General features: G+C 43.0%; 2 protein-coding genes across 2 annotated transcripts in view; one reads left to right on the forward strand and one right to left on the reverse strand.

Moving 5' to 3' along the window:
- The window catches only part of BCO1 (beta-carotene oxygenase 1), a 131,500-nt gene that overhangs the window by 58,964 nt on the left and 60,305 nt on the right, over positions 1-12,231 (forward strand). The window contains 3 exon segments of the mRNA XM_025860387.2: positions 418-563; positions 1,729-1,967; positions 11,027-11,195. The gene's annotated coding sequence lies outside the window, so the exon portion shown is untranslated.
- Positions 1-12,231, reverse strand: part of LOC112814720 (polycystin-1-like protein 2) — a 58,642-nt gene that overhangs the window by 35,834 nt on the left and 10,577 nt on the right. The window contains 3 exon segments of the mRNA XM_073882297.1: positions 542-946; positions 2,735-2,959; positions 11,666-11,809. Of these exon segments, the coding sequence (XP_073738398.1) occupies positions 542-946; positions 2,735-2,959; positions 11,666-11,809 (774 nt within the window).

Genomic DNA, 12,231 nt, shown 5'->3' on the forward strand with positions numbered 1-12,231 from the left:
CCCCCATCGTGACACTTCCTCTCTTCTCCCTCCCTCTCCCACCCTTGTTTTTACCTCTCTCTCTCCCCCAAGGGCATGGACTAGTTTCCTGAACCACACTCTCCTCTAGAAATGATGGAAAAATTGGAATACTCCAGTTATCCTTCAGTGGTTCTCAGTGGGGGAGATTTTGCTGTCCAGGGGACAGTTGGCAATGTCTGGAGGCATTTTTGGTTGTCATGACTTAGGGGCCTGGTGCTACTGGCATCTAGTGGATAGAAGCCAGGGATGCCGCTAAACATCCTACAATGTGCAGGACAGTCCCCACAAGAAAGTATGATCCATTCCCAAATGTCAGAAGTGCCAGAATTGAGAACCCCTGTGACTCTGAGCTCTATGAGGGCAGATAATATGTCTCTTCCTTATTTTGTGACCTAGGCTGGATGCTGTGAACCAGGTTTGTGACCAGGACACACCAAAACTGGCTGGCGGAATGCTGGATACCCAAGTTGGGAAGGAAAGAGGAGGGAAGTTTGGAAGGGGGCCCACCAACCCCAAGTACCTTCAAGAAGAACTGCCACATGGTAAATCCCAAATGGCCCCTTGAGGCTTTCTTCTTGATGGGTGAAGGTTGCATTGAGTCCTGCCACTTCAAAGGTCAGCCCCTCTGGGATGCCATGAGCCACTGAGATGTTGACCAGTAGGTCTTGTCCAAGCTCCAAGTGGTCAGAACCCCAGGAGGCCTGTAGCCCTGACAGAAGTTCCATGAAGTGGACTGTGATGTTTCTAGAGGGTGCAGAGGTGGCAGTGTTGCTGGTGGCTCGGATCTCCAGGTGGTGCATCCCGGGGCCCATCCTCTGCTGAGCTGCTCTGTCCAGGGTCAGATTGTACGGTAGCAGGCCCCTCGGTGTGGTGAACTCAGCCAGGGTTATGTTACCAAACAGTGCAGTGTAAGTCACCCCAGTTCCTATGTGGGGTAAGAAATATTTAACAGTGTTGGCAACAACCATGCTGTAGATTGTACCGAGTTAGTTAAGACTCAAGCTCTGAGGTCAGATTCTGGATATAGCTAGGGGCATGATATAGCCATAAAGACATATGAAAGGATAAGTCCCAACCCCAAGTATTAACTGTGATTATTTCTGAGTAATGGATACATGAATGATTTTTCTTTTTGGGTCCTCTCTGCTCATCTGCACATTCTAATTTATACTATGCATGTGTTACCCATAAACTTAAAGGTTTGTAATAAAGATTTGAGAACATTTTGTTGACAGGTTTGGCCTTGGAGGGAGGAAGGCTAAAAAGGGAGCATCTCCCGAGGCATGGCTGATTTTTATGCATGACAATTAGCCTCCAGTCTTGTTCTAGGCAGGAGCAGGTGAAGCTGTTTCCTTCCACCTCCATGGCAGACTGCCTGGAACCCTGCTCTACAGGAGCACTCAGCCTGTCCACATTAAGAGGTGCTCCCTTGCAGGTTGGTGCTGGCTATCCTAAATGGATGCTGAATACTGTGGTTGACTCTTAAAAATCTGATTTAAACCACCAAATTAGGATTCTTTCCAATAGAAACCAAGCAAATATATTTCTTGTTTGAACAATGATGATACAGCTAATGCTGCCAAGAGTAATGTTAGCCCTCTGACTTTTATGTTTACTGCTCCCTCTCCCCACACTTGGCGAAGAGCAGGCACTTAATTATATTTGTAGAATGAAAAAATAAATGAAGGATTATTTTGGGTTTCCCAGGTGCACAAAGCCACCATCTTCAGCCAACAAGCACACTGGAACAGAGAGGAGCCCCGAGTACCATGTTTAAGGACCCACGGTGGCTCCGTTAAGTCACTGCTGAGTGAGGCTCCAGGAGCTGCGAGGTCTGACTGAGTCATGTCCTCCCCTCTGCAGCTCTGCAGCACACAGTTTACCTCAACAGGCTTCTGTCCAGATCTCAAATTGGACCTGTGCCTGAAGGAAAGATGCTGCCTTTGGTGAGGATGGGTCATAGTTGGTAGGGTCTCTATTGAGAAAAGGGATGATATTCAGAGTATTCAACAACTGAAACTGCGTGGGTCCCTCCTGACCAAATAGGATGGGTGTTCTGATAAATCATAATGGACACTGTGACCAATCAGAATAGATGCTTTGACTGATCAGAAGGGATACCTTGCCTAATCAAAATGGACATGATGACCAACAAGAATGGCCTCTGTGACCAATCAGAAAAGAAACTGGCCAATCAGAGCAGACACCAGCCATAGCAGCTGCTGTGGGTGTAGCAGTATATGTCACCGAATAGCAGTCCTGATTGGCGGCAGCATCACTGTGCCAAGCTGGTCAGTGCTGGCCACGCTGAGATGACCTCTGGCCCAGCTCGTAGCTCTCCCGGTCCTATTCAAGTTCCCCAACAAGGAGTGACTTGGAAATTCAGTTCTTCTGATGAGACCGTGGGCATGCACAAAAGGACATTCGGAAGGCTGAGAGCTTCACTAGCTTACTGGGCTTGTGACTTTGAGCCAATTTCTGAACCTTCCCTGCATTTCTTCATATGTAAAATGGAGATAATAGTAGTACGTACTGGGTGGGCTAGTACACGTAAAGCACTTAGACCAGTTCCGGGCACATACTAGGTGCTATTGAGCTAAAAAACTGACTCAATATATGAGTGCTGTTAGTATTCACTAAAGCCTGGGAGTTGGGTGGATAGATTTGGGGAAAATCAAGGTCGCCTTGACCTTGATCATTTCTGTAGACTCACCTCCATCAAGTACCACCTGAATCCACAGCAGGTCCCCAAAGACAGTGAGGCAGAGAGGGCTGGCTCCTGACTTGGACAGGCTGGAGCACCCGGTCACATGGAGCCTCTCCATCTTGTCTCGGATGATCACGTGCTTCTGAGCCATCACATGCCACTCAGTGGTTGTGCACTCAGCAAACACAGTGAATTCCCCAGGGGCTCTGAACTGGTGGGTCACGTTGCTGGATGAACTGCAGGCAATAGTCGGTGTTAGCAGTGTTGTGGACACACAAACACATGCATTCACACATGTGTGCACACATGCACTCACCCACCTCATGCTCCCCTGTTCTGCAAAGACAAACAGATGAAGAAAGAGATGCTATGCAACCAAGCTGTTGGTGTTCATGAAGGTTACATTGAGATATCTGGAACAGGTGGGAGTGGAAGAAAGAGCAGTGACCAGCCAGGGTCACTTGAATATTTGGTTACAAGTTCTTTTTCTGCTATTTATTCCTTCTGTCACTCACATAAATCCCCTCTCTGGGTCTTCTTGCTTTATCTGTAAAATACTACGCCCCAGCCTACCTTTCTGAGTCATATTTTCCCCATGTGTAAAATGGGATCCTATTCCAAATGTATCAGAATTATGGGTATGTTTTGCTTCTCATTTTTCCAAGGGAACTAGTTAAAAATCTCTAACATGGCCTGTAAAGACCCACATGACCTGCCTTCCTGACCTCACCCCCATCTCCTGCCACACCCCTCTAACTCTATATCCACTCAGACCTCTTTTCAGTTCCTGGAATGTGCCACCTCCTGTCTGCGTCAAGGCCTGCAGGTGTGCTATTCTTTGCTGGGAAGGCTCTTACCCATCTCAGCTCACACTCATACTGCTCCTTCCATTCTCAGCTTAAACATCACCACCTCAAGGAAGCCTTCCTTAGGTCCCCATAAAGGAAATGCTGTAGCTTCTTCTGATTCTTCTCTGCTAGGTCGTCAACACAGTGTCTGTCTAATTCTTGGTTATAAACCTGGCACCTAGCACAGTGCCCCGCACAGAGTGGATGCTGAGAAATATTTGACAAATAAACGTATTTGTGAAAAAGTTTGGAAAACAGTAACCTGACTTTTAGTGCTGGCCACCACAGTGTAAGCCTACCACAGCCCATTTCTTCCATTGATTACAATGAAAAACCTGGGCAGATTTCAAAAAAACTTCCCAAGGATTCTGAAAAGTAAACAACAGCAGACAGTTGGGGAAGAAATTTAAAACTTTAAGAATTATCCATAAAGATGGCATTTTCCTGTTTTGTCTTTTTTTTTAAACCTCCTTTATCTGTTGGCTTTGTCCCTAGGGTAGCCTGAGTCACGAAACTGTGCAATGAATGAAGAAAACAAAAACCCCAAGAGAAATTCCCTCTATTTAGCCAGAGAACCAGGAAAAGGGACCCAGTGAGCTCAAGAACACAGGGAAAATATCTGTTTTTGTTTTGTGTTCTCTTTTTTTTTCTCTTGGCCCTGACCCAGGCTGTCCTCCCTCAGAGCTGTATTGACTGTGTAGGGTGATGCAAACACCAAATCCCCAAGAGAAAACCCATCTTACTAGCCAGAGGAGCAATGAAGAAAGACCTGTGGGAGCTGGAGATTGTAGGGGAAACCCTGAAAAGGAGAGATGTGGAGAGGAGGATCCCCCACTTCTTTGAACAACCCAGCACAAACCATGACCTCCACCACAAATTATACTGTAAAACAGACCCAAAGACACACAGCCATGGCTTTGTTGAAGTCAAACTACAACATAAATACCACCCTGAGTGGCACATGAGTGAGGCAGACCCAAACAGTTTTGGAAACTGAATGGACATGGGAACCACCACTCACAGAAGGCAAGTCATAAAATGTGGTCTGAATCTAACCGGGGGCGGGTGGGGTTGCCTGCTAAAAGAAAATAAACAAAAATCCATTTTCCAGAGGATTTTAACAGGATCCAGAGTCTCAGAACCTACTATCAAAGTGTCCAGAATACAATCCAAAATGGCTTGATATACAAAGAATGAGGAAAATTTGATCCAGTCTCAAGTGAAAACATAATAGATGTCAGCCTGTAGATGACTCAGGGGTTAGAATTATCAGACAGACTTGAAATCCGCCATTATAGCCATGCTCCATGACATAAAAGTAAACCCTCTTTAAATGAACGGAAAGCTAGACATTCTGAACAAAGAAACAGAAACTATTTTTTTTAAGAATGGAAGTTTTAGAAATAAAAAACACAATATCTGAAATAAAAAATTCCCTGGATTCAATAGCAGAATAATGACGACAGAGGAAAGTCAGTGAACTTGAACACAGAGCAAGAGAAAGCATCCAAGTTGAAGAACAGATATTAAATAAATGTAAATATTAATAAAATATTAAATTTTTAAAAATGAGCATCATCAATCTGTGTGACAATATCGAAAGATAAAATATTTGTGTCATTGGAGTATCAATAAGAAGAGTGAGATTGGTGCAGAAAAGTATACTCAAGGAATAATGGATGAAAACTTCCCCAGTTTGGCAAAACACATACATTTGAAGATTCAAGAAGCTCCATGAACCCCCAAAAGGAAAAAAGTTAAAGAAAACCATGCCCACACATATAGTAATCAAACTGCTGAAAATCAAAGATAAATGAGATAAATCAAAAAATCAAACTGCTGAAAAAAATGGCACATTACACATAGAGTTGTGAGTGACTGTAGATTTCCCCTCAGAAACCCATGGTGGTCAGAAGACAGCGGCAACATCTTCAAGTGTTGAAAGAAAAGAACTTTCAACACTTAATTCTATACCCAGCAGAAATGTCCTCCAGGAAGTGAAGCAAAATAAAGACATTCTCATGAATAAAGAAATCCTCTAAGAGAGTTTGTTGCCAGAAAATCTGCTATAGAAGAAATGGTTAAGGGAGTTTTTCCAGTTGATGGGAAATGGTATCAGAGGGGAACTTGGAATTTCAGGGATGAAGGGAGAGCACAAGTAATGGTTAATTATTTTGGTAAATGCATAGGCTACTTTTCTCCTCTTCAGTTCTTTAAATGTGTATGACTGTTGAAAGGGGTTTTCAATGTATGTAACTGTCCTACATAGGATAATTATAAAGGAGGTTGGGCAAAGGGACCTATATGCCAGGAAGGCTTCAACATTTTACTGAAGTCAGATATTAACTCCAAATAGACAATGAAAGGTTGGATATGTGTGTTGTAATCCCTGAAGCAACTACTAAAAAAGTAATAAAGAGAACCAAAAAAGCTGATAGATATGTTAAAATGGGATACTAAAAATATTCAAATACTCCAAAAGAAGACAAGAAAGGAGAGGAACAGAGGGAAAATAAACAGAAGGGCAAAGAGAAAACAAATTAACAAAATATAGTAGACCTAAATCTAACTATATCAATAATTACATTACTTATAAATGGTCTAAATGCAAAAATTATTGTGCCAGATGGAATTTTAAAAAACAAGACTCAACCAAAGATTGTCTACAAGAAGGCTACCTTAAATATAATGATAAAGATATGTTAAAAGTACAAGTATAGGGGCACCTGGGTGGCTCAGATGGTTAAGCATTTGCCTTCGGCTCAGGTCATGATCCCAGGGTCCTGGGATTGAGTCCCGCATCAGGCTCCCTGCTCCTTGGGAGCCTGCTTCTCCCTCTACTTCTCTCTCTCCCTCTGTCTCTCATGAATAAATAAATAAAATCTTAAAAAAAAAAAGTACAAGTATAGAAGCTACACCAGCAAACACTAATGAAAAAAATGCTTGATAAGGCTTTATTAATATCAGACTATGTCGATTTCAGAACAAGAAAACATTATAGAGAAATGTGAAGGATGGTTTTGAATAGCAAAATCTGGGCTATTTTTCAGGGATCTGCCTGGAAGAAGCAACTCATTCCATTCTCTGAACTCTGCTGCCAACTGAAATTGCCCAGGACTAAAAGGCAGAGAAATGGATTTTTCCTGATTGTCTCCCAGTGAGCCCACCCAGGGGAGAAGACAACAAAGTCATTTTAGAAACGGCTGCCAACAAAGGGACGATACGCTCAGAGTACAAAGCAACAGAGGCAACAACTATACATTTTGTTATGATGCTGTGAGCCAGCAATTCCACCCCTGGGTGCAAACCCAACAGAAATGTGTACATGTGTGCACAAAAGACTTGTGCTCAAATGTTCACAGCTGCACAATTTGTAATTGCCCAAATGGGAAACCACCGAAAAGGCCTATCAACACTAGAATGGATAAGTAAACTGAGAAATGTCCAAACAATGGAATGGTATACAGGAATGACAAAAAAGAAATCATAATTATACACAACCATATGAATAAATCTCAAAAAGGCACTATTGAACAGATGTCAAACACAAAAGAGAATACACTTTATGATTCCATTTATAGAAGTTTCAAACAGGTCGCACTGATTGATAGTGCTAGGAATCAGTACCCTTGGGGGCCTGAGGAGGTTTCCTGAGAGACAGGTCATGTTTTATTTCTTGATCTGAGTGCTGGTTACATGGGTGTGTTCACTGTGTAAAAATTAACTGAGCTGTGTCTTTTTGTGCATTTTTTGCTTGTGTCTTATGCTTCAATAAAAAATACAAAAATTAGTTTAAGATACTGCCATTCACTGATTTGTACATGCTGCTTGGTAGTTGACATTAATGGGATGCAGCTTTTCTTTAAAAAGAAAGAAAATGGAGAAGGAAGCTCACATTTTTTAGCTTTGCTCATAATGTACAATTGTTAAGAATACCAAGGTCTCTGTCATTTTGTTAATGTCACTCACCGGGTGCTAGCCAGCTTGGTGGACAAGGCCCTCTGACTAGATAAGGCAGTGTGGTGGAATGGAGAGGGTAGGAAGCTAGAAATGAGGTCTCCAGGACTCCATCAGTCACCTGTATAACCTAATGTCTCAGTGCCCTTGTCCATACAATGAGGCAAGAGCCATTCCTGGCTGGGTCGTTCTAAGGTTTACATGAGACCATGGCTGAGTAAGTACCTGGCATGTAATAGACTCAAATATTGTAGTTTTATTTTTATAATAGGATGACGTTTATGCCACTTAGCCTCTTAAAAATAAAAGTAGTGCCTACTTCTATATAATATGAATAATGGCAACAGTTACCCATTTTTGAGAATCAACTCTGTGCCAGTTCTTTTCTTCTTTGTAGTCCCATTTAGTCCTTAAATTACCAAGCGACTATTAGCAATACTTGCAATAATATTAACAATCACGGGTCATGTACCTGAAAGGCCTGAAGATTTTTATATATCCTCTGTAGTGGATGCACGTCACCGAGAGTCTGTCCTTCGAGACCGAAGTCTGCATCCCCCCAACACTCTGGCGTGTTAGTGCCCAAGAGCTCACACCTGACTCCATCTCCAGGAATTCCCCTTAGCCAAAGGGAGCTGCCTCCCCCAAGATGCCATCTTGCCTCCAAGGGCTGCCCAGTGCCAGGGTACAAAGCTTCCACTCTCTTGCCTCAATCAAGACAGGTCCCAGCTCTAGAGTTCTCTGTGGGGATTGGAGGGGCCTGTGTTGCTAGTGCATCCCAGTCAAACTTCTGCCCCTGCTCCATCCTTGTACCCCCCAGGAAACCTGCTGCCTCACAAATCAGTTTCCTGGTATCCAAATAACATATTCTAAAAACAATTTCTCTAAACTGGCTGGCATCAAGGCTCTTCATCAGCAGACCTCTTTTGAGTTTTCCAGCATCATCTTTCATTTTTCCCACACACTCCCGAACTCCTGTTGTAATAAGGTACTCAAAGTTACATGAGGAGGCCACTCCCCTTCACATCCATGACCTCCTTTTCTCTACCTCCACTCCTCCTGCCTGGTTCCCCTGAAAGACTTCAGTCCTTTGTGACCATCACCTCCCACATAATTCCTCTGAGCCTCCCAAAATTCTGTACATCTAGGTCACCCTAAATTTTGTGTTGTCTTGAGAATTACTGATTTCCTGGGAAGTCCCCCTTGCAGACTCAGTTGTGTGTAGGGGCAGCTCTGAATAGACCCAAGAATGACGGCAATCCCCGGATATGTCTGTAGGTGGCGCTGAGTTACCCAACGCGGGACAAGGACAAGTTTCACCTTAGCAAATTGTTCCATAAGGCACGTAATCAGTTTCAGAAACATAGACAGTTTCCCACAGCAAACAGTAAAGCAAAACAACCTGACGTTCAAATGAACACAAGACATGGAGAATGCAAGGCGAGCAGGAACTTCTCAAGGAGAAAGCCTTTGACTTTTATTATGCTGTTTCTGTTTGAGATTGGATTCTCCCCAGTCAGCTCATGCTATTTGTCTACCACAGAGCTCAAGTGTCTGATTTACGTTTTAGCTTAACAAGGAGTTAAGCAAAAGCAGGGTTCTGTACAAACACATGAAAGAAAAGCACAGTGATGTTCACACAAGATATGTGACTTCTGTATACTTAAAATTCATGCCATTTCTAAAATTCTGGCTGAGGCTGCTAGTGCTGATAAGAAAGCATCAGAAATATATCTCCCAAAGTTAACAAAAATGATAGAAGAAGGTGGGCAGGTAGTTTCAAAGTCCAAGTTTTTAAAATAGATGAAATTGGATTGTTTGAGAGGAGTGATGGCAGAGGGTATTGCCACTACTTCTTTTGGAAAAAGAAAATTCCAGTGGCTTTGGCTTCGAGCTAATGCCCAGAGGGATTGCAAATGTAAAACACTGATTATTGTTTCTCTTCAATTATCAAAAACTTTAATCACAGAGTCTCCAGAGAGCAAGATAACAAACACACTTCACCTCACCATCCAGAGTTGACAAATACTAGCATTTTGTCCCATTTTCTCCAGTTTTTAGCTACTGTTTGTTTATTACTGGAATGTCCTTGTTTAACTAAAGGTCTTAGCAGGGCTACCAACAGTCAATTTTGACTAATGCCAAATGCAAGTTGTTTAAAATTTGGGGGCCGGAAGATTGTGTAGCTGAGCATTTGTTGTTTTACCGATGAAATGGTAGCAAGCAAGGAAGAAACCTGCAGAACAAGGCCATGGGTATGTCACTAAAACATTTTCTTCCCCAAAGCATCTACACATGTAATGTCTCGTTTTACTCCATGAAACAATCAAGGCAGTCATCAATATAAATGCAAGAGAGAAGGAGATGGAAACCCAAGACCAGGGATTGTCTCGCACATGTTAGCATCAGCTGGGATTAGAACCTTAGCTTCTGGACATGCCATTTTATTTTGACGGCACTGCAGGATGCGTGAGACCTCAGAAGACCGTTGGGTTTGAAACCAGCACTGACTGGAGCAGATTTGGGCCATGGACAGGGCTGGCCCCCTCTTGGTCCCACCCCACCCAGGGCTTCCCTCAATGTCGAGCATGCACAGGGCTGGATTCAGAACCTCTAGCTCCAACAAGCTAGAGCTGCAGATGTTGTGGAGTGAGGAGAGGGGCTATGGCCTCCATGATTTCCCTGGGGATTCATGTTGAACTGAGGACCACTATAAGAAGCCTCCAAACCCAATGACGACCTGAAAATTCTGGAACATTCTCGGGTACCCAGCAGAGCAGAATGGAGCTTACCCCAGGCCCCAGTAGGACTTTGAAATATTATGAACTGGGTCCAGCCTCTATCAGATTGGGAAGGCTCTGCTCCCCTAGAGGATTCAGAGTAGGGCCTTCAGGCCCTGATGCCACATGCTGTATAATCCACTGGGGCTTCAGAGCTTCAGCTTTGATGCCAGACAGTCCTGGTTTGCATCACCATGCTGCCATTCTCTAGCTGCATGGCTTGGGCAATGCCGCTATAACCCTCTGAGCCTCAGTTGCTTTGTCTATAAAAACAAGATAATAATTACCTAGCTCAGCACTGTCCAATAGAAATACAGTGTGAGCCACATGTGTGTATGTTTTGATAGCCACAATGAAAAAGTAAGAATAAGTAAAATTAATTTTAATAATTTTCTTTAACCCAATATATAAAAAATACTTTCATTTCAACATGTAATCAATACAAAAATATTAGTGAGATATTTTACATTTTTTATGGGAGGTTGGAGAGGGGAGCTAAATCTTCAAAATCCCAAGTGTATTTTACATTTACAGCATATCTTAAGACCTGCCACATTTCAGGTGTTCAGTAGCTCATGTGGCGGGTGGCTATTCTATTGGATAGGGTTGCAGTGAGGATTAAATGAGATTATATGTGAGATTATATGTGAAAGCTGCTTGGCTGGACTGTTTTTAATGTTACTACTTTCATTTTTTATTATGCTTGCCAACAGAAAACATTCCCACACCCAGGTGAGCATCTTCTTCACCTCATTACCGACTCCTTGGGCAGTGACCCAGGAGAGATTCTACCCAGAGCCAAACCATAAGGACCCAGCTCTTCATGACTTCATGTGGACTCCATCATGAGAAAACCTGTGAATGCCACTTCCTCCCGTTCCTGTATGTATGCCCCTTGGTATTGTGGCTCTGCCATTCCTTCCATCAACAGGTGGAGTCCATTTCTCCACCTCTTGAAGCTGGGCTTGGCCATAGAACTTGCTTTGGCCAATGAGACATTAGAAAATGTGACACAAGTAGAGATTTGAGAAATGCTTGCCCATTAGGCCTTGTTCTCACTTGCTACTAGAAACCCTCAGGCACCATGCCTGTGAGGCTAGGCTAGCCTCTTGGGTTATGAGCAACACACACTGCTAGCCAACATTCTGCTAACCACCAGACATGCAAGTGAGGACTTCTGAGACCATTCACCCCCAGCTAAGCTGGCCCAGATAAGCAAAGCCACTTAGCTGATCCAAAGAACCAAGAGAAACAATATTATTGTAACCTACTAAATTTTGGGATGTTTTGTTATGCAGCAGAAACTGACAGATACATCCTGACTTAAGTCTCAGAGATTCCTCTTACCTGGGGGGGGTAGTAGGGATCGAAAGTGTGGCCATCTCCTGTACTAATTATACATGACAGATTTCCAATGAAGGGAGAGAGGAGCCATGTGAGGGAGATGGTGACATTTTCAAAGATGAAACTCTCGTTGGACACCATCAGCTGCAGGCCTGCAGATCAAAAAGGCAAATGCTGTGTGCCATCAGAAAGCAAAATTGCATGCTTCTGTTTAAAACCTACTCTCTTATATCCACCTGTCCGTCATCATCAGATGGGGCTTTTAAAGTTTTTTAAATTTTATTTTTACTTTTTAAAGTTCTTTTGAATTTTATTTTTAATTCATAGGTAATAGGTGACCAAGGTACAGAATTTGAAATGTATAAAGGGTACAGAGTGAAAAGAAAGCCTCCCTTCCCTCCTTCAGAGGCAATCATTGTTACCAGTATCCAGGGTCACCTTCCAGGGATATCTACACATTCCCAAGCACATACATACTTTCCTATTTGTACAAATGGTGCATGATGTATATTCACTATTTGATACCTTCCATTTTTTTCACTTACTGTATCCTGGAGATTGTTCTGTATGAATT

The sequence above is a fragment of the Callorhinus ursinus genome, unplaced genomic scaffold (assembly GCF_003265705.2).
Source record: "Callorhinus ursinus isolate GAN/ISIS: 27379988/994484 unplaced genomic scaffold, GSC_fseal_2.0 scaffold46, whole genome shotgun sequence".
NCBI lineage: Eukaryota > Metazoa > Chordata > Mammalia > Carnivora > Otariidae > Callorhinus > Callorhinus ursinus.